Source organism: Aspergillus udagawae, assembly GCF_001078395.1.
Source record: "Aspergillus udagawae IFM 46973 DNA, scaffold_2, whole genome shotgun sequence".
NCBI lineage: Eukaryota > Fungi > Ascomycota > Eurotiomycetes > Eurotiales > Aspergillaceae > Aspergillus > Aspergillus udagawae.
Genome location: NW_025091265.1, coordinates 2,357,630 through 2,385,317, shown reverse-complemented (window position 1 = coordinate 2,385,317; position 27,688 = coordinate 2,357,630). Strand labels below are relative to the sequence as shown.

The following is a 27,688-nucleotide window of genomic DNA, read 5'->3' as shown; positions in this document are numbered from 1 at the left end:
GCAGATGAGTAGCCATAGTCATGATCATTTTTGCCATCTGACAATGAAAATATAAAGTATTATCCTATTCTTACATCTGGTCGACTTGCCCGTAGATGCTGCATTATTCACAGGGCTATGTGTTCTTGGTTCCAAGTTGGTCTTAATTGAGGCGCCAGCTCACGTGACCCAGGCGCGTCCCGCCGCGTTTGTTGGAGGGAAAAAAAGACAGTGATGGAATGAATTCTGGAGAAGCAGGCGAGCTCTCTTTTGGCGCTCTGTTGGGGTTTTGCTCCTCTTTCATTGCTGTCTGATTTGTCCATCTTTAATTCGATCTTTATTGCTTAATAGCCTGTTGTCGGTTGACAACATGGACGATTCCGTCCCTGATACCCCCGTCAGCGACAGGAAGATTGTCCGTAGTACTCCTCCGACCGGCATCAAGGATGATGTTGAATATGAGACTATCGCCACTCTTCCGCTGGCCGCTCCACCCTTCCAATCGCTTGCAACACAATCGTTGACCCCTGCTTCTCAGCGACTTACTCAACCGACACAAATCATTGAAGTCCCTCATTCAGCCAAAAGTACCGTCCAAGTTGCTGCTTCTTCTCCCCCAGGCCCGGCGTCCTCGCCGTCCCGTCCTGCCTCGCTGGGAGGTCGCCTTTCTAATTTGATGGCACCTCCTGGAACGCGGTTCTGCCCTCCTGCCTCTGCCGGACCTGCAAAACGTACGCCCCTCATAGATCTTGACGACGACGGTCCAACATACGTCGGTGGATCTTCCGACGAAGACACCCAGTTGGAAAGAAGCACGGATATCAAACCATCTATGTTCACCAAGGCATCGCGAAGTCCCGAAAAAGTCATGGATTCCCCGCTGAGCGCCAATTCTTCGTCTTCGTTTGATCGGTTCAAGGAGATCACCTCCTCCGCGGTCTACAACCCGAGCGTCAAACGCGCTGCTTCCCAAATGGACCCGACCCCCAAAGGAATTCCCATAAAAAAGCCCAGACAGAGTGGCCCTTCCCGCGCGCAACCAGTGGAGGGTTCCGTTATGTCATTACAAGATATTCAAGACTACCAGATGAGGGTCAAAGTGGAGAGAATGTTGAAAGTGATGCCGCAGAAATCGGTCCAAGCTTGCATGCAAGCTCTTGTGTTCAAGCGGGGCAATTATGAGGATGCATTGGACCATCTGGCAAATACCGAGGAACGAGATGCACCTGGTTCATCCGATGATGAATTGATTGCAGCTCAACAAGCCGAACAGATCGCGCCAGCGAAGCAAAACATTAAAGCTCGAGGGACAATCCAGGATAAGTGGTCCGCCATGAACCTGCAGAAGAACTTGGCAAGCCAGAGGGTCCAATCGCAGCCGCAACCACAACCGCTGGACGAGGAAGAAGCGAAGCCACGCAGACGCTTGATGAGAGGACCAAAGAATCGTGTCGTTTCCCCCAGTCCTACTCGTTCCGAGACTCCTCCCAAGAAAGAGCCTGGACGACTGGTACAGGGACGGAAGCAGCCTTCACCCGCACGTTCAGAATCACCTGAAGCACCTTTGATCATAACGGACGACTCTGACTCTGGTGTTGGCGATGCGTTAGAAAATGGGGAATCCGAAATCAAGGTTTTGAGGTTCATCAACACGTGTCAGGCTGTCGAGCTTGCAGATCTGGCTGCAACGACGGAGGATGTTGCCCGAGTCATTATCTCCCACCGTCCATTCAGGTCCCTAGACGAGGCCCGCGCTGTACCCGCCCCATCAACGGAGCAAGCCACAAAGCCAAAGGGCGCCAGGGGCAGGAAGACACCGAAGCCAATTGGCGACAAAATCGTGGACAAATGTCTCGATATGTGGGTGGGTTATGAAGCGGTGGATTCATTAGTTGCCAAATGCGAAGCGCTTGGACGCCCGGTTGCAGCAGAAATGAAGAAATGGGGCGTTGATATCTTTGGTAAGCGGGACGGTGAATTGGAGCTGGTATCGATTGACCGAGAGTCGCACGATTCTGGCATTGGGACACCTGCTAGCCAGCGTACCGACGAGGATAGCGATGGCCCTGCGTCAGGTTCACGCAAGTCTCGTTTCATTTCTCAACCCGGTATCATGAGTGACGACCTGAAGATGAAAGATTATCAAATTGTGGGGATTAACTGGTTGTCCTTGCTGTTTGAGAAGCAATTGAGCTGCATTTTGGCCGATGACATGGGGCTTGGAAAGACATGCCAGGTCATTGCATTTTTAGCGCACTTGTATGAAAAGGGCATAAAAGGACCGCACTTGGTGGTTGTGCCTTCGTCAACGATCGAGAATTGGCTTCGGGAGTTTCAAAAATTTTGCCCGACGTTGTCTGTCATGCCCTACTATGCAGGGCAAGCAGAACGCGCCTTGATCCGCCAGACCATCGAAGATAACCGTGATGACATCAACGTGGTTATCACCACCTACACTGTCGCAAAGGCGAAGGTTGACGCCCATTTCTTGCGCAACATGGACTTCTGTGTTTGTGTCTATGATGAAGGACATATGCTCAAGAGCAGTACATCAGTGTTGTATGAGAAGCTGATACGGATTCCGGCCCGTTTTCGACTTCTCTTGACCGGTACGCCGTTGCAGAACAATCTCCAAGAACTGGCCTCACTACTGGGCTTCATCCTTCCAAAGGTCTTTCAAGAGCGCAAGGAAGACCTTCAGTATATCTTTGCAAACAAGGCAAAGACCGTGGATGAGTCGCACTCCACACTTCTCTCGGCGCAGCGCATTGAACGAGCCAAATCCATGCTCAAGCCGTTTGTATTGAGGCGGAAGAAGCATCAGGTCATCGACCTGCCCCTTAAGACCTCTCACGTTGAGTATTGCGAGTTGAATAGCGCTCAAAGGGAGATCTATGAGCATGAAAAGGAAGAAGTTCGTCAGCTCCTTGCTGACCGCGCCGCCGGAAAGAAGACTGGTAACAGGTCCGCCAACATTCTTATGAAACTTCGACAGGCTGCTATACATCCTTTGTTATACCGGCGTCACTACACCGATACCATCCTCAGCCGTATGGCCAAGGCCTGCTTGAAGGAGGAGCAATGGTCTCAATCCAACCCCGACATCATCTTCGAAGAGCTGCAGGCTTATAATGATTTTGAATGTCATCAATTATGTGTCAATCACCCTCATTCCCTGGGAAAGTTTGCTCTCAAAAACGAGGAGTGGATGAACTCTGGGAAAGTTGACAAGCTTTGCGAATTACTCAAACGGTTCCAAGAGAACGGGGATCGAACACTGGTGTTCTCTCAGTTCACTCTGGTTATGGATATCCTCGAGCATGTCCTTGAGACTCTCCATCTGGGTTTCGTTCGATTGGATGGTCGGACGAATGTAGAGGATCGCCAGTCCATTCTAGACGCTTTCCACGAGCGAACCGACATTCCTGTATTTCTTCTTTCGACCAAGGCCGGTGGTGCAGGAATCAATCTGGCCTGTGCGAATAAAGTCATCATCTTCGATTCCAGCTTTAACCCACAGGAAGATGTGCAAGCGGAGAACCGAGCACATCGTGTTGGGCAGACCAGGGAGGTAGAAGTCATCCGTCTTGTCACCAAGGACACGATCGAAGAGCAGATCTACGCTCTTGGTCAAACCAAGTTGGCTCTCGACCAAGCCGTTGCAGGCGACGAAACCGACAGCAAGAAGGGGGAAGAAGCTGGAATGAAGGTCGTGGAGGATATGCTTCTTGCAAAGCAAGAGGAGGTGAAGCCAGATAGCGGGAACGCCTGATCTTCTTTCAGTACTAGAGTCATCGGTTACGGTTGAGCTGGATTAATCTTCTTGACTGGATTTCTGTCTAGAACGCGTTTTCTGCTGCAAGCGAGTCGATCTGCATATCATCGTGTTACCGGATTGTTCAGGCACACACGCGCATTCTACTGTTGTCTGATCTGGCAGGGTTCAATGGTTCCCGCCATTGTTCTTTCTTTTCAGGGGTTCTATAGCATCCACAGCATTCACCAACGCTACAGCCGTTGGTGACATTCTTAGAATAATAGGAGCATGATTGGGTTAACCAGAGATCATTGGTCCTCTGTGTCTTTGATTGAGCAGTTGCTTTACCTTTGCTGTAACCCTCTCCATTGCGAAGAACAAGATGCCCATGGCTGGTGATGCGGCAGTACGTAAGACAGAGGCCTTAATACGCTTCAAACCAGGTGTGTAAACAGGTATGTAGTAGGACCCCCGAGGCGCCCTACTACGTATCACTAGCCTCCATGGCATCCAACCATTCCCGGTTCTGAGTCTCGATCTTTGGCTCAGCGGCTCCTCATGATGACTCTAGCAGCATGCTGGTGAGCTCTTGCCTCTGTTGAGGATAAGCCTCGTCTAGACATCCTTGTCTTTCCGGTAGATCCAAAATGGATGATCCTGGACGTTGCATTGCCATGCCCTGTGCGGCTGATAATTACTACACTCTTTGTTGGACTTGATGAAGGTTTTCGCTACAAACTGCGACACAACAGACGCGATACGGACTACTCTCCACCCATGGGAATATGTAGAGACTGCTGGTTCATTACTGTAGGATATACTTTGCGTTCAACCAAGGTGAATGAATATATTCACAAACCAAAAGATGGGAATCTATAAACACATTTCTAAAGACAAACTCCGGACAAAGAAAATCCAGCAAAGGCCATCCATACATACACCATAACATGCAGAATTAGAGCCAAGCTATGCAGTGCGATAGAAAACAGGAAGAAGGATGAGTGAGAATGGAGGGTCCTCGGACGCAACTTGAGATGGAAGATGAGTGCTATATTCATGCAGCAAGCTCCTGCTTCTGTGTAACATCTGGAGCTGGGACAGTGATATCGATAGGGTGATCCTCCGGCTTCGGCTTGACGGGGGCCGGGATGGAGTTAGTGCGGATGGGGCCACCGCCACTCACAGCTGGTGAGGCTGCTTTGGGCCTGGGCGCACCACTTGCTGCACGAGCCGTCTCATTGTTTTCGAGGGCGTTTTTGACGGCGGTATCGCGAGCGGAATCTTCCGTTTCGTTCGTCTTGCACACAGACTTGTCGGTGAGATTGAGGATCTTGTCCGCTTGGGCGGCCCCTGGAAGTAGGTCATCGAATTTGAGGAAGTGGCAGTAGTCAGAGTAGGACTTTGCTGTCTTTGCATCTTTGAATTCCCTGTTTTTCCCGGGGATGAGGATGTTCAGAAGGAATTTAGTGTTGCCGAAGCGGTTCTCGCACTCAATAGCGGCTTGAAGATAGTCGTGGACCACCTCCCTCCAGGGGAGCAAACCACCCTCTGCTTGGGAGCGGAAACATGACGGGTTTGCCTCGGCCGCTGTCGCAATCATTGCTCCGTCCACACCGAACTCCTTCATAAGCGCAAGCGCTTCGTCCCGAGAGGTGACGTCGCCGTTCATGACGCATGCAACGCCAGCATCGCGACAGATAGACGCAATCATTGACAACTGGTCACGGATGGCGCGTTCGCGAGGTCGCATTGGTGTCGTGCGGCAATGGACAGTCAAGCCTGTGATACCTGTGGCAACGAGTCTCTTGACGAGGCTTTCGGTCTTCTCCCGTGTCTCCAGGATACGTATTTTGACCGAGATGCCGATCTGATAAGGATTTCCGACTTCCCGTACGAGCGATTCAAGGATAGAGACGAGCTTGTCGGGGGTCCGTAGGAGTGCTGCTCCCATTCCACCACTCGTACTGAAAGGTTTGGGACATCCGGAGTTCAAATCGATCCCCGCAACGTCGCCTGCGACCAATTTGGCTGCTTCTACGGCTAGCTCCGGGGATGCAGAACCGATCTGAAACACCAATTTTCCCTTCTCACGCACTGGGTCAATCCGGTATAGAATGGACTCTTGCGCAGGTTTGTCTGCACGACCACCGTTCGAGGGGAATCTGATATACTCGATGCATCCGTTGCGAGGGTTCACTCGGCGGGTGGCTCCGATGAGCGATCGGTCTATCGTTTCAGGACCCCAAACAAGATCCGCACCGTATTTTAGAGCGAGAAGACGTGAAGGCAGCTCTCCCGAACGTACCATCGGTGCCAGGACTACTTTGCCACGGTAGTCGACACCATTGGCGGGGATAGGAACGCGGGGTGTCGTGAGCGAAGTCATTGCGGATCGGAGGAATCTTAGCATAGCATTATTGACTTTTTGAGACACGACAAGTGCAAGTGAACGACAGAGAAGAGGTGTATAAATAAAGTTGTCCTGCAGAATTATAAATCGACGAACTACAAAAGTGGATGGCGACGGATATTGAAAAAGCGGAGATGAAAAAGTGGAAGTCACGTGAAGATAATCTGATAAGTCTTCGTTCGATTTCAATCGCCGGTACCTTACTTCGGAGCACTCCGGTCGCCAGACGGATTTCCATTCGAGAAATCCTGGGATCGTAAGGGAAAGATATGTTGGTATTCTGTCACCATCTTTCTTATATTGATGAATGATCTCTCTCCCCGCTTCAGACAAGATATAATTGCTGTGCTTATGTTGTAGCTTCCCGCCTGCCCAAGCAGTACATACTACTCAATACTATGGAGTACAGAGAGTAAACCAAGGTACCATCATCTTAATATGGCGGAGTAAGAGGCAAGGTGAAAATAAGGTTATTCAGGTCAGGCGCCGTGATCCCTGTAAGGTGAGTTATCAGGGCTCAAGGTATGGAGAAACTGACCTGAACCGTTAATGTTATTGTTCTTTTATCAATAATGGCCTTGTGAACAGGTCATTGTTCATTAATATGGGACTCTAATACCCGCACCCGTCGAGTACCTGGGAGCACCATACGTATGACTGAGTACCATGATTCTACCCCCGAGCTAGATATCACCATTACCTCAAACAAAGACATAGTAGCATCACAGCAGCGGGATGGCACTAGTATAAAATGCGGAGCCCGCTGATTATTCTTCCCATGCACCGAGGATCTCTGTCGTGCCGACTACCTCTGGTAGCTGCCGGGTACATTTGAGAGACGTCCAATAACCATGGTGGATGGTCATATTTGAGAACTGTTTCCTACTATGATTGCAAAAGCAAATTGACAACAACTGACAGCAGGAAGAGAAAGTCCATATTCAATGAGTATATAGAGAGAGAGAGAATGTTTTTGTACCTAGGTATCTTTCACAACGAGCAGTGTTCCTATAGATGGGCCTCGGACACCTGTCACCAGAATTCCCGACGCCGATTTTCCATCCCGATAATTCCCAGCAATTTTTGTCTTCGATCCCCTTCGCTGGAACAGCTGCTATAAACGGCGTAAAGCCGATCCAAGGTCACGATCACAAGCTTAAAAATCAATCTAGATCTGTCAATTGAGGAACTCTGCCCAAATTCCTTTTCCTTTATATACAATCAATGTCCCCGGTGGCTCTGCGCATGAGCAACAGAGCACTACTGCCCCTGTCTCCATTGCTCCGACTGTCCACCGCCTCACCGGCCCTCGCCCGCTCTCGTTCGTCCATTCCACGCACATCAGCAACGCTGGCTCCCCCCACTCGACAAGCCCCTCCTCCCTCCCTCTCGTCCTCCTCCTCCTCTTCTTCCTCCTCCCCTCAACAAGCAAATTTGTCTTCGTCATCATCGTCAAGAGTTCGTTCGTCGGTCAGCTCCGCGTCAACTCGTGCTGCTCTTCTTTCTAGACATTTTTCTTCGTATACCCCGCCGCAATCGCCCAACATGTCTTACACCGTTCGCAAGATCGGCCAGGCTAACACCCTGGAGCACCGTGTCTACATTGAGAAGGATGGCGTCCCAGTTTCCCCCTTCCACGACATTCCCCTCTACGCCAACCCCGAGCAGACAATCCTCAACATGGTTGTTGAGATTCCCCGCTGGACCAACGCCAAGCAGGAGGTACGCAATCTGGATCCGCGAAACACTAGGCGGTTGCTATTTCTCGTTACGGAGCATTCGCTGATTCGGCTTGGATATTTAGATCTCCAAGGAGGAGTTCCTGAACCCTATTAAGCAGGATGTCAAGAAGGGCAAGCTCCGTTTCGTCCGTAACTGCTTCCCCCACAAGGGTTACCTCTGGAACTACGGTGCCTTCCCCCAGGTAAGCTAGCTTCGTGGACATGGTGCATGTCCAGGCCAATCAATGCTAACCGGAGACCTTTCTATGGGTTAGACTTGGGAAGACCCCAACGTTGTTCACCCCGAGACCAAGGCCAAGGGTGACAACGACCCGCTCGATGTCTGCGAGATCGGTGAGCTTGTTGGCTACCCCGGTCAGGTCAAGCAGGTCAAGGTTCTTGGTGTGATGGCTCTGCTCGACGAGGAGGAGACCGACTGGAAGGTCATCGTCATTGATATCAACGACCCTCTTGCCCCTAAGCTTCACGACATTGAGGATGTTGAGCGTCACCTTCCTGGCCTTCTCCGTGCTACCAACGAATGGTTCCGTATCTACAAGATCCCCGATGGAAAGCCCGAGAACCAGTTTGCCTTCTCTGGCGAGTGCAAGAACAAGAAGTGGGTCCCTTCTTACTCCGTCTGATATCGTCTCCTTGTGGCTAAAATTTTACTTTTCTAGGTACGCTCTCGATGTTATCCGCGAGTGCGCTGACGCTTGGGAGAAGCTCATCACTGGCAAGAGCCCTCGTGGTGATATCAGCCTGTAAGTACTTCGTTGTCCATAGTTGCGCCTATGAGGCAAGGATTCAACTGACTTTGACAGTGCCAACACTTCTGTTGAGAACTCCCCTGACCGCGCCGACCCCTCCCAGCTTGCCAGCATCCCTAAGGGCGATAACTTGCCTCCTGCCCCTATTGATGGCAGCATTGACAAGTGGTTCTTCATCTCTGGCGCTGCTGTTTAAATCTATATTGAACAAAAGTTCTAGAAATTTAAAATCCTTTCCGTTCGTCCTTAGGGCGAATACTTAGTCCTTTTGTATATCCCTGCATTTGCTCATATCATGTAGAAAAGTGCTGGGACTGATCTGGTAGCATCCGTCAGTTCTAAATAAACTAATGCAAGTAGCATGAAATCCTCTTCCACGGGAAGCTTACATATTGCTGTCAAGAAGCATAAATAAACAGGTATGGCGGGTTGAAAAGTAGAAATATTTTGTTCAATGCTAATATATACAAAGGTCGTCGCCTCACGTTATGGCTCGTCAATGTCTTATCCAAATCTCACACACAGCAATCATTGCTCGCCCTTCCCTTCTATAGTACAAATGCACAATGAGAAAACTCGAACCCGATGTCCTCGGCGCCGTAGCGTAAAACCCGCAATGATACCTAGAAATCCACGAAAAAACAGTGTGCAGACTCGAAAATCAACCCTTGAGGGTCTGTTCTCGCTCGATACTCCGTCCCACACGCGCAAGTTCTTCGATCACATCACCGATCTTCATTTGGTTCTTGCCCACCTCGATCTTGACCTCCTTGCCTCCTCTGAACCCTACCGTCATCTCGGGGAGCTGTGTCGAGTGGCGCGGCAGCTGAGTAACTTGGATATCGATATGCGTCGGACTCGAGGCGGGTGTGGTGGAAGGGTTGCGGAGGAGAGAGAGGAGCAAGCGACAGGGACGAGCGGACCGGGAGAACGGATTGAAGGTCGCCCGGAAGGACGTGATCGTGTGCAAGGGGATGGTCATTTTGGTGGTTTCTCCTTTTGATGTACGTCCGAATAGGAGGGTGGAATGATCAATTGGTTTTTCGCTGCTCAAGGAGTTAGTTTCAAGCCGCAGGGAGTAATTTGTTGAAGGTGAAGGGAGAAACATACAAGATCTTATGGTTACCGCAAGTCGGATGCCGGTTGTCACCTTTCCGCGCTTGATCCGGTCAATCGAGTGAGTCCGTTTAATTTTTCGGGAGAACAGCGACGGGCGCAGTCAGACCCTTGAAATGGAGGGTGGTGGTTCTGAGATCCAGAAATCGATTGTATAGCGATGAGGCCGTTGCCTGTTCCTGATACTACCTAGAAAATTACCTCGCAGTCGACGGCTGGAGAGTTATGTTTGTTAAAGATGCAAACATTTTGTGGCCTCAGGAACCAATGACGCTGTTGATTGTGGACACGAGTGGTCACCGCAAAGCAATCGCAGTGGAAAGCAAACGTATTCCAAGGCGAAGCTTGAAGAACGACAGCTTGGGTTTACCATGGTGCATTTCTGAACACTCCATACACAATATCTCGGACATATCCCATGACCTTTGCACATACGGCCGAACAATCTTGATATACACTGAATGCACACTGCCAGGATGGCTTCACCATCTGCTCTCCAAGCTCGCCTCAAAGAGCTCTCATTAGCTCTGGCTCAGATACACCCGCTCATCGATCGACTAAGAAATTTCACAATGGCTATTGGTCAAGGTGACGAAGCCCGCCTGGAATTAGGACAGGAAATACATGGCTCATTGAAAGAGGCCGAGGAGCAGATGGAGATTCTGAAGGTTGAAGTTGACGCTCTCGAAACTGGTAATGAAGGCGCACGGAAAAGTGTGGACAATGCCAAAGAGATGGAAAAAGAGCGGATCATTTCGTTGACGGGGAGGTTGACCGATGAGATCAAGAGGTAAAGCACCTCCCCAGGTTACATTTACCCTGCTAACATACTTGCCTAGGACGAGGGTGGAATTTCGCAATGCTCAGCTCCAGGCGAAACGAAACGCGGAGGCTGCAAAACGCAAGGAGAGGGAGCTATTGTTTTCGAGGTCACAGAGCGCCGAGCGCCGAAGTCAATCTACCGAGAAGCTGTCGCATGATGATATTGTCAAGAACGCCTCAAGCGATGTTACCGCAGCATTACGCAGGACGCACCAGCTGATGCAGGCGGAACTATCTCGAAGTCAATTCGCCCACCAAACTCTAGGTTCGTTATTCTTGCATTGGGAGACGGTCTTCAATCTGCTAAGCCTATAACCACAGAACAATCGACAGCTGCCCTGTCTTCACTGTCGGAGTCATACACCGATCTCGACTCTCTTCTCTCATCCTCCCGCAACCTCATCGGCTCTCTCCTCAGATCCCAAAAGTCTGACACTTGGTACCTGGAAACAGCGTTCTATATTCTGGTTGGAACAATATCTTGGCTCATATTCCGTCGCATATTATATGGACCACTCTGGTGGCTTGTGTGGCTGCCGATTAAATTGATAACGAGGTTCGCATTCGCTATTCTTGGAACAGTTGGAATCACTAGCACGGCCGTTCAATCACATTCGTCAGCATCCCTCAGTCAAAGCATGCCTGAGGAAGCACCAACATTGGGACAAACAGCCGTCATGCCTAGCGCTTCCATAAGCGCTTCTCGGGACCAAGCTCAGGCCTCTGAAGAGCAACCTGAAACGGATCGCATGATTGATCAGATTGGCGATATGGTAGAAAAGAACGGCAGATTGGAGGAAGAAACCAACATCGACGACGTGTCACCGGAAGAGAGGCAACGACAGGAAGGGATACCGCGAAATCCAAAGAAACGCATGTACGAAGCTACGGAAGTCGAACAAAACCAGAGAGATGAGTTATAGATGTAGATGAACCTATTTATCAAGACAGAATACAGACCATGTTCTCGATCAATTCGCTGCATCACTTACGAAATATGAATAAAATGAAATTATTATTGGAGAGCTGAGCAACCGAAAATTAAAAATAAGAAAAGGAAATAATAGATACAGTAAAGACATTAGAATCAAAAAAGAAAGATCTGACAAGAGTGGGATTCGAACCCACGCCATCATACGATGATGAGGAAACTCTAGGAGCTTGGTATTAAGGTGTACCTTAACCTCACGCCTTAGACCAACTCGGCCATCTTGCCATTAGATGTCTAGTCCTGATTATTTTGAATAGATGAGCCAAGCCCGTGGCGAATTCTGAATCTCCGTATTGCAGGTGATTTGACGTCACATGACGATCTGATGTACAGCGTGAGGAGAGCTGTTGCCGAACGGGCTGTCAGCTCATTTGCATGCATACTGACATTCCGCATCTAGCAGTCCTTTGTCACGGATCCGGTGTCTGCTCTTCCCTCTTTTTTTCAAACTCGCCTTTCATGCCCTCATGAACCTCTATGACAACCCCAGATGCCTTTCGCGATGCGGAGTACATCGCTGACGTGTCCGGCATATCTTATGGAAGCGTCGCCAACCACACTGAGCAAGATGCTAGTGTGTTGACTCGCGAGAATGAGCGCATGAGAAAGCTGCAGTCTGCCGCAAAGGTCGCGTTCATTGATCGTTTACTTCGCGACCTTGATATCCTGATTTACTGCGAGCTATCTGCGCTCTATTACATGGAGTGAGCTTCCTCAATTTCATCGTGACAGCTTTCTGGAATTGCTCTGACGAGCATGTCGTCGGAATGTGGCTTGCGCTTTACTAACAGTACTCTCGTCGCTTTGCTCCAGTTGCTCAGTCATACTCTTCGCAATCCGTGCTATAGTGCAGCTGATATTCTTCACCCCCAAAGCCCCTCCTTTTGATCCGACGCGGAATCAACCCTTCATCGGAGCTATCTTCGTCAGTAACATCTTTTGTATGATCTTTCACAACTTCTTCAGTCGTCCTGAGGCTGGAGAGGCTACTAGAGGGTATCTTCATGGAGGGCTGTTGATTGATTTTATCGGACAAAAAGCCCCAATTTCGCTATTTCGGCTGCTGTCGCTCGATTTTCTTGTCCTGATTCTCGATCTCGTTATGTTGGGTCTCATAGTCGAAAGAGTGAAAACAACCGGGCAAACCACACCTACTCCTGCAGAAACGCCAAGGGTACAAGACCATGACTCGGAGGAACGAGGCGTCCACAGGACTCGACCCGTATCGCGGTCTTCCGGTGATGGAGCTGAGCTTGATGAGACCGACGCCCATGTTACCCTTGCACAGGCCAGTGTAGATGAACAGACGGAACATACACAATTATTGGCAGACCCGTCAGAGGATGGTCATACGCCTGGTGCGAAGAATATCCACCCTCTGGACACTTTCTCCTCAGGACAGGCTGTGATCATGGACCTTGGGTTCTTTGATGTCATCCGTGATCAGTGGAAATATAGTACGACTACTCCGCCGGCACGGACATCTTCGTACATACCGTCGGACCAGACGGCAGCTTTTCTACGAGCAAGATTTGGACTGCAGGTCGGGCCTGACGGACGTGTTCAGCGGATAGAATCCTGACTCTTTCCCTCCCCTTGTCCACAAGTTCATCCTCAATACCTTTTTCTGTAAATATATGAGTGTTAATACAAACGCTTGATGAAATCGATGTGCACCGCGGGGCCCGAGTCACACCTCATTGGGAGGGCCTGGATAAAAGAGTCGCGATTGAGCATTGCGTATGCACTTTCATTGAGAAGTAGATATCAACTGCTCCGTTCAAGGCACCGGCGGCTTTCCTTCGCCTTCTCCCCCTTCGTTCTGCGGCTTTACCCTGCGGTCAAGAATCTCGTCGACGATACCCATCTCCAAAGCCTCTTGCGCACCCATAAAGTAATCACGCTCCATTAACTTCTCGATCTCCTCAAGAGACAGCACCTTCTTGCCCGTCAGGTGCCGCTGGTAGATCTTGTTCAATTGGCTGCGAACACGAAGAATCTCCTTGGCGTGGATGGCGATATCGCTTGCTTGTCCGAAGTACCCGCCCGAGGGCTGGTGTATCATGATAGACGAATGGGGGAGACAGTACCTTTTCCCTGGATTGCCGCCGCAAAGTAGTAGCGAGCCCATGGAGGCTGCCTGTCCGACACAGATTGTGCTGACGGGGGATGCGATGTAGGTCATTGTATCGTAGATGGCGAGACCTGTGTTAGATTAGCCCGTTTATACGACCCAGGTATCACGTATGTTGGATTTACCAGCCGTTACTGAGCCACCAGGGGAGTTAATGTATAGATGGATAGGTTTCTGAGGGTTATCGGCTTCGAGGAAGAGGAGCTGGGCCACTATCGACGCGGACATGGTTTCGTCTACTTCGCCATTGAGGCAGATAATGCGCTCCTGGTGAGAACGATTGTAAGTAAGGACATTTCATGGAGTTTACTTATAGGGAATCTGCTATACCTTTAACAATCTGGAAAAGATATCATCTTAAGCCCGTAGTTAGCTTGGTGTTGGCTCCGCAGATTGATACACTGCCAGGAACGTACATGTGTGCCAACCGCCTCCCTACAGTAACAGTAAGTCAATCTAGCCAGTACCCAAGCATTCAAAAATTGGAACTCACCACTGTCTCAGTCACGAATGGTGTCGGGGTCCAACCTCTCGTAGGGATGCCTCTTGAAGGGATTGCGCTGGACAATGCGGGGATGGAGCTGGTGAAGCTTCGAGACAATACAGGCCGTAGGGCGGTGCGGCCCAGCCATTTCATAAGTCTGCTTGTGTTCATGGCCAGTCAATAAGCTAGTAGATGGTAATCAAGAAGCAGTTGTCTCGTCAATGAAGCGAGCAGTGGATCCTTGGTCGACAGCAGGGTACTGCCGTACTGGTCAGGATTTGGAGTAGGAGCATCGGAGAGCGGAGAGCGGAGAGCCCAAGTCACTGATTTCTCCGCTTACTCGCGGATTTCTTCAGCTTGTGTATTCGTGTCCAGCCAAAACAGCTGCAGAGCATGGAGAGCTGTCGACAACGCGCTTCATACGCGTCATGGCGAATAGCTACGTTTCGTCAGCTTTTTCTCACATCTACCAGTCCTGTATCGTCCAATCGCATCCCTCGGCGTGGAATCTCAAGCTTCATCGGCCGGGACGAGTCGCGAAGCCCCGAATCTCAGAATGAAGCCGACGCTCAGGAGGTAGATCGAGGCAATGTGGGGGAAAAGGGGGAAGCATCGTCTCAAACAGCTCAATCTGTCCGTCCTTCGCAGCTACTGCCTCAATCGCCCTTACTCACAAAAGCACTTCCTGGAGGCGAGAAGAAGCGCAAGAAACGGCCAACTCAGAGCGATGCAGACCGATTACGCTTCAATCCCTGGGCAGTAGCACTGGCATCGCCTCTACGTATGTGTACAGTTACCGGAACTCGCTTGCCACGGGAGTTTTTGACGGATTGGGGTCTGGTCCAACGCCAAAACGACGAGGGGCTCTGGTTCATGCCTGTCGGTCTGCTACGAGACGAATTATCAACATCGAAAGTCGCGCAAGCCGATCGAGATGATCAGGTCGAACAATTATCCCCAAAGAACAAGTCGCTACGCTCCCTCACTCTACGAATTATCGACCGTCTTCCCCTGCTGAAGGACTTGACGATACCGCTGGCGCGAAACAAGAGTGGGAGGAGGCCTTTGATTACAAGACTGGTGCCCTTTAGATGGAAGCACCCGCTGGGCCCCCTTACAAATCGAGAGGAGAAACGGCTGATTTGGCGGGAGGACATGCCTGAGTTCGTTCTCGAGAGAATGCGGAAGCATGTCCTAAAGAAACTCAAAGACATGTACGGTGCGCAGAAGCGGTCGAAGTCAAGACTTGAGTCTTTAAATATCATTGAGGTCGAAGACAGTTCTTGCGATGCTCTTTTGGAAGGCCTAAGACGCTTGGAGAAGATCGAGCGCATGGAATGCGGTGGGGTGCTGGTCATGGGCCGTCGGTTGGAACAATTCGAGAATGGAGATTCTTCCACCGCTCAAGAGCAGGTTCACGACCACGAACCAGCAAAGTCTCCGTATCCGGACTTGGTGACCCTACCACAGTCCCAGTCGAAAGTACCCGTCTTTGACCTAACTGAGCTATTGTCTCAAGCCGATCTAGCGGAAGTCAGGAACTATGGTCCACTCTTTGGGAACACTGCTCTGATCCTGAGCCCAGACAACCCGGCGGCCGTTCAAGCTCTTCTGGCACTGTGGAAACTGAAGGCATTCATCAGGCCCCAGGAAGCATGACCTGCTTGAGAACTCTGAACGCCTGTCGAGCCGTCAAGGGAGTCTAGTGTTGCTTGCGCGTTGATGCAATTCCTTTGATGATCATTTTATATGTCAAATTATATAACAACTCTATGGGATATCTCGATGAGTTCTATCGACGGTGAATTTTGCCTCGAGGTGCCTGTACCGGGGCCGATGCTTGAAAATCAGCAATGGGAGACGTGCTCGGTGATGTTACTTCACTTCGCTTCTAAAAGGTCGGAAAGTTTGTCTAGGTACACCGAAGGCCTAATAGGCCCAGCTAGGAAGTCCTCCTTTGAGCTGACTCCAGTGAGGACACCCAAAGTGCCTCCGAGCTTGCCTTCTAATCCAAACCGGATGTCGGTGTTGGCACGGTCCCCCACCATACACGTCCGAGATCTATCGAATTTGAATTTTCCCTCAATTGCGTCCATCATTGCCTGGTTGGGCTTGCCTAGCGAGACAGGCTCCTGGCCCAGCATCATGATAAGCGGCGCACTCATGGAACCCGCGCCGGGAAACAGCGTTCCTGAGTTCGGAAGTGTGGAGTCGATATTGGTCGCAAGGAAAACCGCACCACGTTTGATGTAGTGAAATGCGAGAGCCAGCTTCAGGTAGTTCAGATGGAAGTCCAGGCCTACGAGAACGACTCCGACCTCGGGATCAAGTAACGATGGGTCCCCGGCTGCAATAAGCTTGTAGTCGTCAGGTCTCACTTCGCGTCGATACGCGGGATCTGTGCCTCCAATGAATGGAACGTTCTCCGTTTGCAGCTCCTGCTCAATCCCCGTCTCTCCGATGACGAAAACCTTTCGCTTATTCTCTGGCAGTTTGAGGATACGGGAAATATAAATGGATGCGCTGTACGAGGAGGAAAAGATTTCTTCCTGTTTTCTTCTGTCAGCGGAGGCCCCTGTACCACGCCTTCTACCCTGGCCCAGCTTCGGCAAGCTTTCGCTTGAAGACGTACCGTTGTGCTAGGAATCCCCAGCTTCTCCAGCTTCTTTTTGTAGTCGGCCCGTGACTTTGTGCTGTTGTTCGTGACGAAAACGACCTGCTTGCCTGGTGGATATGAGTCTCTAGCTCGCAAGCTTCTCCCCAGCAGGTGTGCGCATACCGTTGCTCCTCAACATTTCCAGCGTCTCAACAGTCCCAGGGAAGAGGTGGTCGCCAGACCAGAGGACTCCTATATCAAACATTCTGTTCAGCAAGGAATCGGATAAAGTGTTCGCAGGATCGTCATGCCCATAGGACGGAATACGAGTGAGCGAAGGGGGGCAGCACGAACCATCGCAATCGAATAGAAATACCTAATAGATACAATCAGCTTCTTGGCCAGGATTAAGAAGTATAAAGTGAATGCCATTGGAGCGCGTTCACTGATTAGACTCACATCGAATTTATCCAAGAACTCCTTGATCTCCTCCTTCTTTCCTGTTAGATAGCGGGGTGCGGGCGTCATCGAGGGGTGCTCCTTAGGACTCTCCGGAGGTGCCATTTGGTCTTTCTGGACTCGATCCTGAAGTTTCGGTCCAGAAGAAGTCTCCCTAGTAATATAAAAGTGAAGAACTTTCAGGAATTGGCTGGTGAGACCAAAACCCAATCCAAGTACTTCAGTGACTGTTAAGCTGCGGTTTCGGTCAGCTTATCTGTACGCTGACTCTTCGGACAGAAGCGCGAGCGGGGCACACACGTGGTTGTGGGGCATGGCCAGAGGATTCTAGACGCCCATGCTTCAATAACACTTAGGGCAGCAGTAAAAGTAATATTGATGATTGCAAGGTGATTCCGATGTCTTGTCTTTAATTTTTAATATGTACTCCTATAGCAACCCGGAAATGCCTTACCGTGAGCAGATTTCGTACGTAAGCGGTACATAAGCAGTCAGGGTTCTACTCAAGGTGAATACTTCAATACATTCTATACATTGGACAAGGGTCATGGCCCTCATGTCTGAAATTAGTGGCTGAAATCCTTGATTACGTCTATATCAATAAAATCATGAGCCGCCTAGGATGCCTGATATCCGAAGAGCAAGATCTAGTATCGACAAATGTTCGTCTGCCCCGTCGACCAGACGCTTGTCCATCTCAGAGAATGCAGTTACAATCTTGTTCTTCTGTATGTCCGGAATAGCATCGTTGTAGACAATCCGTCGGTACAGCTGCCGATGGTTAGCATCTTTGACCACGTGCAGGATGGAATCTCGCGATATGTGCAATTGAACGGAGCCTTGTACAAGGGAATGGCAAAAGAGCTTACCTGCAAGACAAGCTGACCCGCGCTCCACCCATCCGCAACAATATCAGTGACGACGGCAGAGACAGCCTCGTAGGAAGACCCCAATTTCTTCGGCTGCATGGCCTGAACGAGTCGATCTATGACACTTTCAGGGACGACACCAGCAATCTCTTCGATCATTCGCACAGTGATAGGTTCCGAGCTGGCGTCTGCCATCTCAGAGTCCTCGTCCCCATCTTTCTGACCCGTCGGGCGACCAGCGCCTACCAACCGGGCCGCACTCTGCATGTATGTAATGGCACGCCGTAAATCACCTTCGCCGCAGCTGATCAGCTTATCAATGACGCCCTCATCAAGCTTCAAATTCTCCAATTTGGCAATATGCGCCAAGCGCTCTGCTGCGGCCGAATTATCCAGCGGCTTGAAGCGGAACTTGCTGCATCGACTGGCAAGTGGCTCAATGATGCGAGTGACGTAGTTGCAGACGAGACAGAAACGGGTGATCCGGCTGTATTGTTCCATCGTGCGTCTTAGCGCAGACTGTGCATCCTGAGTCATGCTATCCGCCTCATCCAGGATGATGATCTTGAACGGTGGGCAGGGGTATTGTTCGAAATATGATGGGTCCAATCCGGTCGGTTGGCTGAGTTGCGTGCGGGCAAATCCCTTGACCTTTTCTCGGACAATGCCAATGCCACGCTCGTCTGAGGCGTTCAGTTCGAGGATACGTGACCGATAAAGAGCAGGGCCGAATAGCGATTTTGCAAGGGCGAGGATGGTTGAGGTCTTTCCTGTACCGGGGGGGCCATAGAAAAGCATGTGAGGGAGCTATTTCTGTCAGTCATGTTCAACTGTAAATTTGGTTTTGTAAGAAGTCTTTTATGTCGTACATTTGAAGCTTGTAATGTCCGTTGAAGGACTTTCGTGGTGTGGTCTTGCGCGGCTACATCATCGAGGGTCTTGGGCCGGCTGTTGATTCCCGTTAGAACAGCCCATTGCGTAGAATGGACAATAGAATAAACGTCACATACTACTTCTCAACCCATGGCTGCAGTCGTGTCTGCTCCTCCTTTGCATCCGTTGGCTTCTGCTTCGAGCTGGTGGATGCTGCAGCTGCAGCTGCAGCTCGGGCCTTGTTGTTAAAGAAATTGGCAGCCATGAATAGCTACTCAAATATGTGAAACCACCTGAAGTTAAGTAATTCAGAAACTTCGATAAAGCGCTCTCATTGAAATTAAGATGGGCTTAAAGATGCTATCTTGAGCACAGGTACCCAGGAAACGTGTCTGAGAGACGCGTCTACACGTGATACGCGATAGACCTCAATATCGGGATGACCGCCTTCCCATTAAAGTAAGAATATGGTCGGTAACAGCTGGTGTCTACACAAATGCGAGAAACAAAGGCGGGGGAATCTATTGCTCCAGATCAAGAGCTTGCTGTTGATGATTTCTCAAATTTATCTGACATAGTCGCGACTTCTTATAATGAGCACCCTAGTGCGGTTGCCCTTGGTTTTTTCGCCTCGTTGGTGAGAAGCGCCTTCATAGCGTGAGAGTGAGATATTGATGTTTGGCGAGGCTGGTAGAACATCGATGATATATTATTCCTAGTTCATTCGACTATGAGAAAGGCTAATCCTGCGCCTCTGCATGCTGAATGATAAGATGTGCGGTTTCGCTGACAGGTATTCTAGGTTGAAATCTCAATCGACCAGAATCTGTTTAGAAACGCTCGAGTAGTGTTTGAAAAAGCTGGTAAATAGGCGGATCGAGTGTCCCACATCGTAGGTGCCGCCAGTCTCACGGATACTGTGCATGCTTAATTGTGGGTTACCCAGATCAAGGGTTCGAGCACCTAGAGCAGCAGACAACATTGGCCCAATAGTGCTGCCACAGCTGGAATCGTTGCGAACGACGAAGAGCTGCAGAGGGACTCCCTCGCCCCCATTTTCCGCCGCCTTTTGAGCAACTTCCTGAAGAAGAACAATGCCAGGCGAGTTCGTAGCGTAGCGAGCGTTGGCGTTGATTTTGATGACAGGGCCCTTGTTGATCTCCGGACGGTGATCGGATTCGTACTTCGCAGCGTAATTTGGGTGTACTGCATGAGCCATATCGGCGGATAGAAGGAAGGAGGTAGATAAAGTCTGCTCATAGGCTGTAGATAGATCGTCTTGGTCGGACGAAGACGAAGGGAGCACCGACAAGCGATGGATGACGGCCGGAAGGAGGTTTGAGTCAGCGCCCTGAGCAGTACGGCTTCCAATTTCCTCATGATCGAACAGTGCAATGAGTCGGATAGACGTCTCATCATCCAGTGCCGAGGAATCCGCAACAGACTCGATCAAGCCGACAGTGGCGCAGAAAGAGCTGTTGAGATTATCCAGTCTAGGTGAGAAAATGAACTCCTCGTGCATGCCACCAAGGCAGGATTTTTGAGTGTCAAACAGAATCATTTCGAAGTCAAGGATGTCGACGGGCTTGACACCAGCCTCAGCAGCCAAGAGCTCGACAAAGTAGGGATGATGACGCTCAGTTATCGCCTTCAGAGGAGAGAATTCTGCCTTACTCTCCTGCTTGGCTTCGGCGTCTTTGGATTCTCCGGTACGGTTGAGCTCGGCTGCCACAAGGCCAGCAATAGGGAACAGCTGGGTCTCCTTGTTGAACGAGAAAGTTTCCTGGCGGTCAAGATGAATGGCCAAGGTCGGAATGCGAAGGACTGCAATTGAGGTCAGCTGTCGGTTCCTTCCGCAAGAGTTTAACACCGAGGAGCGTTACTTGGACGGTCGATCTTAATCAATTTCTGCACAATGGAGCCATCGCTGGTCTTAACCATAGCGCGACCCGCAACACCCAGGTCACGGTCAAACCCTGACGACCATTAGTTTTGAGTGAGCAGTGTAGGGATAGAATTCAGTAAACGGACATGTGTGCCAGAGGCCTCCACCATACGCCTCAACACCAACTTGCATGTAACCCTCGCCGCGCTTGTTGCTAACAGGCTTGACTCTCAGAACAGGGGAGTCTGTGTGCGCACCGATCATGGAGATGGCATTGCCTGGCTACAATGGGCCGACGCTTTAGCTTTTTTGACCGAGGAGGATGTATGCTGTATCACCTGGTATCGTGCAAACATACCTTCCATTTCTTGCCTACTGCAAAAGCTACGATGGTTGAGCTATTGCGGGTCAGATAATACTTTCCGCCAGGTTGGCATGTTGAAGCCCAAGAGTCTTTTTCCTATGGGGAAAAAGTGAGACGATTGATATTGACATGATCTGCGCCCCTAGACATAAAATCCGTACCTTGATTTCCTGGAATCCTGCTTTGATGAGGAGCTCTTTTGCAGACTGAACAGCATGAAAGGCTAAGAATTCGCGCTGCTGTCAGTTCCAGTCTGTGGATAAGAATCGGAGTTCAACCATAAGGAAGGTATATTTACGAGTTGGAGAGGCATTGACAAAGGACAAAAAGTCCAAGGCGGGTTGCTTCAAATTTTGCGCAAGCTTAGAGGTCATCTTGAAGGAGTACCTTGCTGGCTATCGGGTAGCTTATGGTGAAGTCTGGAGTAAGTGGAGAGGAAGGATGATCTATTTGTTGGCATGAGATCAGATTATAGATAGGTATTCTCCAACAATCTTGGCGGTCAGTGTGAGACTAACCATGTTCGGTAGTCTTATAGAAGTGAAGATCTGGCAGCTATAAAGAACATGATAAGGTAGTAATTGGCAACTTAGTCTGTGTACTAATTACTAAACTGAAAATATGACAAAATCTGATGACTGTATTTTTAGAAGCTTCATTTGTTTGTCGTACAAATATATCCCACTCACGTGGTTACTTTGTTGATCTTCACTGTGAAGCACAGATTCGACTATGAACAAAAGCGGAGATGATTCATCTCATCTCAATCAGATAAAGGAGGGTAAAAAGTAGTGGAGGCAATTGTCCAGAAAGTCAGATGCAAATCTAGTAACTATATATACTTTCATATTGTAGTGCAGTATGAAGTAGCCATGTTGAGGTTGAAGGGTCTGAGACCGAAGTGTCACGGTGGTGTAGAGGGGTAGACAGATGAAGAAATCCGGAAGAGATAAGGTATGATTTCATCATCAGATCAGTCGATTGACACGGGGAATTTCTGCCGTAGACAACTGCTCAGCTGGTGGTAGGATCGACAAAGGTTCATGACCAAAGAAAGAGTTTCTTTGGCTGCAGAGGTGGAAAGTAAACTCTCTCCTTCCCCATACTCTGGCCCAAGCTCTCCGTCGCGTCGAGGGCGCGTGGAACGACAGGCGGTCGCGAAACCGATAGGACAGTTAGTGCGCCTGATTGATAGGGCACAACAATCAATGACAGGCTGAGCGCGCTCTTCTGGTTAGGTATACTGGCGCTTCGCGTTAATGAAGGGGTTTTGTTATTGTTTTCAGAAGACACCAATGTAAGCAGATATATTGATTTCAGTCATCAGATGCAATAATTCCCATATTTGGTACGGGACTCCATTATTGTAACCAGTGTTACTGTGGGCGCCGGATGTATACAACTGAGTGATCTGTGCTAACCACATGGTTAGCCAACACAACGACAACAGTAAACTGCATCCCAACCCAGTCAGACTTAAACGAGTCATTGACATAGTTCCTACAGTAGTTCTTATTCTGTGACAAATCCTCAGGCTTAGGATAAATGGCAGTATTAACAAAGATAATCCCAACACGTTGATCCATCAGCCAACCTCCTGTGTCCCGGATAGGCTTAGTGCTCCTGACGCGTGACTGGGAGGGATGGAATCCCCTTCGAAACTCCGTCACCCCCCAAAAGAGAGAGAGCCCGTAGCCCGCCCTTGGATTGCTTTCGCTACTTACCAGTCTCTCATAGCTCACCAGACGGTGGTCAGGTCACTTTCAAATGACCTCCACAAGCTACCAGATTCCGTCAAATCAGCCTTGGGTCTGGTGAGAGAAGTGAACAATACCTTGGCCCCCATTTGTCGCTCCTCAAGTCGCCTACCTTCAGTTATTTATTGTTCGGAGCGGAGCAGAAGGACTTGGCCGTTGCTACCAACAACCTTATTTATTCTACGAACCACCAGCTCTTAGAATAACCTGCCATTCAATTAGCAAGACGGACCGTCGCTTATCGGTTTGAAAGCGCACCACCATACTGTTTCTATATATCTCTCCACATCGTCACCGGACATCTGGACCTGTCGCATCACCTCGCTGGTCTCTCCTACAGTCGATACCAACCTCGAGCGCTTGCGCCCTGAATAGAAATTACGTTTATGAGTATGGGCGACAAGAACAAAGATCCGGATTCTCTGGCCGCTGCTGGCGCAATGGCGGTCAAATCCACTATGAGATCGTCGGAGAGAGTCCCCAATGCCTTAAATATCGCATCCCCTCCCGGATCAAGGACGCCTCCCAGCATGCCATCAAAGAAGACGATTTTCTATCCGGCTACATCGGCAAGAAAACAGAAAAGCCACAGCAGTTCCGAACCCGTTGATCCCAACTTGCTTGCGAAGGCTCTGAAGGAGTACGAAGATGCAGGACGTCCTCGGGAAAGAACCCCTGGAACAAGTCCCAGTAGGAAAAGGCAACGAGTGTACGGCGATAGGTGAGCATCATTGTACATTGTATTGTCTCTTTGATGGGCGATGATTGACCGAAGGCGCCCGCAGGTTTATACCAAATCGCGAGGGGCAAGATCTACAAGCAACTTATAGCTTGCTTCATGAAGATGGGTGTCCCTCTACTCCTTCCAAAACGAAAAAGCGCGCCCCTCACTCGGAGCTTCACTTCCAAAAAAGTATGTTTACCACGGGACCTTGATCGACTTAGCTGGAGCTGACATCGCTTGTAGCGGAAGAAGCAAATAGAATGTACTCGCGCGTACTCAGAAGTGAGCTTTTTGGAAACACCGTCCCGCAGGCCGATCTGGATTCACTGTCTCCTGACCCATTACTGGGAATTCCCAACGGTATTAATGAGAAGACACGCTCCCACACACCTCCTTCACACGCCATCTCGAATCTACCGCCCGCCAGTATCACGCCATCGACGCCTCACAAAAACCTCTTCACTTACGCTTCCCCGAGAATTGGATCTGGTCAACCGACACCGTCCAAGACGCCTCGAAGTCAACACGGTCCCAACTTAAACGTGCGATCCGAACTTTACAGTCTATCGCCGATCAGATACGACAGTCAACGTATCCTTGAAACTCCTCGCAAGCAACCTCGTTACGTCAACAAAGTACCCTACAAGGTTCTCGACGCACCCGACTTGCAAGATGACTTCTACTTGAATCTGGTGGACTGGGGCAGTAGTAATGTGCTAGGCGTTGGCTTAGGCAATTCAGTGTACATGTGGAATTCGAACACCGGCCGGGTGACGAAACTCTGCGAGCTAAGAGATGATACTGTCACAAGTGTCAGCTGGATTCAGCGGGTAATGAAAATCTCTCCATACGTTGGCAAAGATTACGTGTTCCAGAACTGACATTGGACAGGGCACACATCTTTCGATAGGAACTGGAAAAGGTTTTGTACAGATATGGGATGCAGAGCACTGTCGCCGTCTTCGGACAATGATTGGACATACCAATCGTGTGGGGGCTCTTGCGTGGAACGATCATATCCTTACGTCAGGTTCTCGGGACCGACTGATCTTTCACCGTGATGTTCGCTCCCCAGATCAGTATTTACGTCGACTGTCCGGCCATAAGCAAGAAGTTTGCGGTCTCCGATGGAACACCGAAGATGGACAACTAGCTTCAGGCGGAAACGACAATAAACTTATGGTGTGGGACAAGCTGAATGAGACGCCGCTCTATCGCTTCTCGGACCATACCGCGGCCGTAAAGGCCATCGCCTGGTCACCCCATCAACACCACCTCCTCGCCTCAGGTGGAGGCACGGCGGACCGGACCATCAAATTTTGGAATACGGCTACTGGTTCAATGATCAAGGAAGTTGATACGGGTAGCCAGGTCTGTAACCTGGCATGGTCGAAGAACTCAGACGAAATCATCAGTACACACGGCTACAGTCAGAACCAGATTGTAATCTGGAAATACCCGCGCATGGAGCAGATTGTATCGCTTACCGGCCACACTTTCCGTGTACTCTACCTTGCGATGAGCCCCGATGGACAGACGGTCGTAACCGGAGCTGGTGACGAAACATTGAGATTCTGGAAGATTTTCAATAAGAGATCAGGAAGAGAACATGGACGGGAGGGCGGCAAACTAGCCGAATGGGGTACGATTCGATAATACCGGCGTTAGAACTCGAGGTTATCATGACCCTGCAGCATCTTTCACTTCCCGGCATGGTTTTCACATATGCATTAGACACGGCGTTCCAGGACATTGGCGTTGCAGCAATCCTGGGGGTACTTTTGGTCTGTTTAAGGGAGGAGTTTTCGCTTCTTTGGCATCTTTTCGCATTTGTTCGTGGGTCTACAACATTTTCAACGTGGGGGACCAGGTGCTTCTCTTTTCTTCCCATCTCATCATATCTTCCTGGCATGTACCTTCGTCGACTTTGCTCTTCTGCACTTCTTTTCTTTCCACGCTCTGCTTCTCGTCTCAGGCGATGCTTGTTATGCATCTGGCCTCGAGCAAATATTCTTGACTCTTTCTGAAATGGTATAAGCGGTGGCGCTCATGGTGTTCACACAGGTGGGAGGGACTGGTGTTGCTCATGGGACGGATGGGCTTCAACGGCCCAAGAATGAACTCTTTTCGCTCATACTTGCATGGTGATAGCCGTATCTTTATCTCTGCTGAAATTGATGATGACATGATACATAAAATTGCACGACACTTGAAGCTCCTTGACTGTGCTTTCTTGCTCTTGGTAGATAGATGGGTTGCATACGGCCCTGGAGGAGGAGAGAAGCTTTTGTGATATCATGAACAACTAGGTAACTAATGCAGTGTCAAAGCCTACGTTAAAGACATTCTAAGATGCTGATGAATGATTGTCTTTGCTAAAGTAGAAATGCTAACGCTACGGTACATGGGACTTGTATATTTATCTCATTAGTGCTACATTGAAAGACAATTAGCCATGTTGTACAAAACCGCTGGTTATTTTTGACTACTTACTTTCAACAGGTATATGAATTAGAGGTCTATAGGACAAGCCTTCCAGGCTCAACTGTCAACAGGGTCTTCACCCGGTCCAAGAAAACCCTAGCCCTCGTCTCATCACCAACAGGAACGGTCAAACTAAACACATTCGCGGCAGAGCCGGCGGGGTATTCCTCCATGAATGCCTTATGCGGCGCCTTCTTCGGAGCCTTGCCGCTGAGGATATCGATGATGTCTTCCTTGTCGGGCTGAGGGGGCTGATATTCAGCTGCCTCCAGGGCATTCAGCTCGGGAATATAATCGCCCCGGGATGTCTTGACGGGCTCAGCGCCGAGGATCTCATCAAAGAGCTCGTCTGCGGAGGGCTTGGTGCGGGAGGAACGGGGGAGGTCGTCGTTCGCCAGGTCGGTGGCACGAGCAAGGAAAGTGGATAGCGGCACGGTGACGCCGATCGAATCCTTGATCTTCTTCTGGACGGAGAGCACAGTAGCAAGGGAGATGGAGACGGCTACTGAGACTGTGGGTGGGGGTCTAGCGCTGGGTTCCTCGACAACTGGGGCCTTGGTCTCGGCGGGTTGCGGGGGAGCTGCGATCTTAATGTTGCTTAGGTCGAGGTGGGAGAGCTTTTCGATGCGGGAGGCTTGGCTGGATGGGTAGTCGGTGGGAATGGCGCCAATATAGGCGAGGACATCGCCCTTGAGGAGACGGCCCTTCGGACCGGAGGCGGGAATCTTGGAGATTTCGGATTCTGGGATGCCCTTTTCATGGAGGAGCACTTGGACGGAGGGATAGAGGGGATAAGCGGGGTTTTGCGTCTGGACTGAGGAGGAAGAATTGAGGCCTATCGATTCCGCAGTTAGCGTCTGTAGATTGCATGCTACACGTATACTTGGGGTATCATCGAGTATTGGTTTGTTTCCAGATCGCACCCGATTGAATTGCGTGTTGAGGTCGTTGGGTCACTTACGTCTGGTGGTGCTGATTACCCGGGGTTGCCGTCTGGCAATCATGGCCGACACACGGCGCACGGGAAAGCTAGAAGCCATATCGCTCGATCTAGCGTCTTGATATGGCTCAAAGGTGCCTTTTCTGATCGAAGTGTATCTCCGAGAGCGCTTGGCGCTGAAGCTGGATTCGGAAGGCTTGAGACGAACGAGAGGTTGTACCCCGTCGATTAAGCCGCACAGAATCCCTGATGGATCTAGCTGCTGCAAATAGTAGACCGCGTTTCAATGTTAGACGTAGAGATCCATGAAGACAGGATCAACCGCGATAAGCTCTGTTTGTACTTGCTCTAGATGTTGAGGTTGTTGGGAGCTCACCGGCGGCCCGGACGGGAACATTTTTCTGCCGCGGAGAACGACCGGAGTATTGCGATGCGAGCGGAAATTGACGACGGAGAGAGCAACGGAAGTTTGAACTTATTTTCAAGGTTAGTCGTCCAATCTCTGTCGATCGCCTTTTTCGAAGATGCTCTCATTGCCGTGCTAATAGCATCT

General features: G+C 50.1%; 13 protein-coding genes and 1 non-coding gene across 14 annotated transcripts; 6 read left to right on the top strand and 8 right to left on the bottom strand.

Annotated features, from left to right (window-relative positions):
• Positions 1-349: 349 nt before the first annotated feature.
• On the top strand, positions 350-3,751 carry Aud_003151 (DEAD/DEAH box helicase; the record flags this gene model as incomplete). Its single annotated transcript, XM_043288107.1, has 1 exon — positions 350-3,751. One exon carries the CDS (start codon positions 350-352, stop codon positions 3,749-3,751), a length of 3,402 nt encoding a protein of 1,133 aa, XP_043144042.1.
• Positions 3,752-4,790: 1,039 nt separating this feature from the next.
• Positions 4,791-6,122, bottom strand: Aud_003150 (tRNA-dihydrouridine(20) synthase (NAD(+)); the record flags this gene model as incomplete). The annotated part of the gene is made up of 1 exon (XM_043288106.1): positions 4,791-6,122. One exon carries the CDS (start codon positions 6,120-6,122, stop codon positions 4,791-4,793), a length of 1,332 nt encoding a protein of 443 aa, XP_043144041.1.
• A 1,248-nt stretch (positions 6,123-7,370) lies between these two features.
• On the top strand, positions 7,371-8,833 carry ipp1 (inorganic diphosphatase IPP1; the record flags this gene model as incomplete). Its single annotated transcript, XM_043288105.1, has 5 exons — positions 7,371-7,868; positions 7,951-8,070; positions 8,143-8,486; positions 8,548-8,631; positions 8,692-8,833. 5 exons carry the CDS (start codon positions 7,371-7,373, stop codon positions 8,831-8,833), a joined length of 1,188 nt encoding a protein of 395 aa, XP_043144040.1.
• A 465-nt stretch (positions 8,834-9,298) lies between these two features.
• On the bottom strand, positions 9,299-9,619 carry Aud_003148 (mitochondrial 54S ribosomal mL53 protein; the record flags this gene model as incomplete). Its single annotated transcript, XM_043288104.1, has 1 exon — positions 9,299-9,619. One exon carries the CDS (start codon positions 9,617-9,619, stop codon positions 9,299-9,301), a length of 321 nt encoding a protein of 106 aa, XP_043144039.1.
• Positions 9,620-10,229: 610 nt separating this feature from the next.
• Positions 10,230-11,498, top strand: Aud_003147 (putative protein transport membrane glycoprotein Sec20; the record flags this gene model as incomplete). The annotated part of the gene is made up of 3 exons (XM_043288103.1): positions 10,230-10,543; positions 10,593-10,840; positions 10,897-11,498. 3 exons carry the CDS (start codon positions 10,230-10,232, stop codon positions 11,496-11,498), a joined length of 1,164 nt encoding a protein of 387 aa, XP_043144038.1.
• A 180-nt stretch (positions 11,499-11,678) lies between these two features.
• Aud_003146 lies at positions 11,679-11,791 on the bottom strand. Its single transcript has one exon. It is a non-coding gene; the product is annotated as a tRNA-Leu (tRNA).
• Positions 11,792-12,043: 252 nt separating this feature from the next.
• Aud_003145 (DSC4 family protein) lies at positions 12,044-13,148 on the top strand (the record flags this gene model as incomplete). Its single annotated transcript, XM_043288102.1, has 2 exons — positions 12,044-12,270; positions 12,380-13,148. 2 exons carry the CDS (start codon positions 12,044-12,046, stop codon positions 13,146-13,148), a joined length of 996 nt encoding a protein of 331 aa, XP_043144037.1.
• Positions 13,149-13,346: 198 nt separating this feature from the next.
• On the bottom strand, positions 13,347-14,355 carry Aud_003144 (ATP-dependent Clp protease proteolytic subunit; the record flags this gene model as incomplete). The annotated part of the gene is made up of 5 exons (XM_043288101.1): positions 13,347-13,771; positions 13,826-13,967; positions 14,031-14,056; positions 14,117-14,135; positions 14,194-14,355. The coding sequence occupies 5 exons, from the start codon at positions 14,353-14,355 to the stop codon at positions 13,347-13,349; spliced, it is 774 nt and encodes a 257-aa protein (XP_043144036.1).
• Positions 14,356-14,577: 222 nt separating this feature from the next.
• On the top strand, positions 14,578-15,843 carry Aud_003143 (uncharacterized protein; the record flags this gene model as incomplete). The annotated part of the gene is made up of 1 exon (XM_043288100.1): positions 14,578-15,843. The coding sequence occupies one exon, from the start codon at positions 14,578-14,580 to the stop codon at positions 15,841-15,843; it is 1,266 nt and encodes a 421-aa protein (XP_043144035.1).
• A 221-nt stretch (positions 15,844-16,064) lies between these two features.
• Aud_003142 (4-nitrophenylphosphatase) lies at positions 16,065-17,344 on the bottom strand (the record flags this gene model as incomplete). The annotated part of the gene is made up of 5 exons (XM_043288099.1): positions 16,065-16,733; positions 16,817-16,908; positions 16,964-17,032; positions 17,135-17,156; positions 17,240-17,344. 5 exons carry the CDS (start codon positions 17,342-17,344, stop codon positions 16,065-16,067), a joined length of 957 nt encoding a protein of 318 aa, XP_043144034.1.
• Positions 17,345-17,845: 501 nt separating this feature from the next.
• Aud_003141 (replication factor C subunit 2) lies at positions 17,846-19,246 on the bottom strand (the record flags this gene model as incomplete). The annotated part of the gene is made up of 4 exons (XM_043288098.1): positions 17,846-18,010; positions 18,109-18,915; positions 18,978-19,056; positions 19,119-19,246. 4 exons carry the CDS (start codon positions 19,244-19,246, stop codon positions 17,846-17,848), a joined length of 1,179 nt encoding a protein of 392 aa, XP_043144033.1.
• Positions 19,247-19,792: 546 nt separating this feature from the next.
• Aud_003140 (M18 family aminopeptidase) lies at positions 19,793-21,604 on the bottom strand (the record flags this gene model as incomplete). Its single annotated transcript, XM_043288097.1, has 6 exons — positions 19,793-20,805; positions 20,865-20,957; positions 21,013-21,148; positions 21,225-21,326; positions 21,392-21,453; positions 21,529-21,604. 6 exons carry the CDS (start codon positions 21,602-21,604, stop codon positions 19,793-19,795), a joined length of 1,482 nt encoding a protein of 493 aa, XP_043144032.1.
• Positions 21,605-23,379: 1,775 nt separating this feature from the next.
• On the top strand, positions 23,380-25,367 carry Aud_003139 (WD40 repeat domain-containing protein; the record flags this gene model as incomplete). Its single annotated transcript, XM_043288096.1, has 4 exons — positions 23,380-23,708; positions 23,773-23,900; positions 23,955-24,541; positions 24,603-25,367. The coding sequence occupies 4 exons, from the start codon at positions 23,380-23,382 to the stop codon at positions 25,365-25,367; spliced, it is 1,809 nt and encodes a 602-aa protein (XP_043144031.1).
• An 863-nt stretch (positions 25,368-26,230) lies between these two features.
• On the bottom strand, positions 26,231-27,235 carry pdx1 (putative pyruvate dehydrogenase complex component Pdx1; the record flags this gene model as incomplete). Its single annotated transcript, XM_043288095.1, has 2 exons — positions 26,231-27,030; positions 27,157-27,235. 2 exons carry the CDS (start codon positions 27,233-27,235, stop codon positions 26,231-26,233), a joined length of 879 nt encoding a protein of 292 aa, XP_043144030.1.
• Between the last annotated feature and the right edge of the window lie 453 nt (positions 27,236-27,688).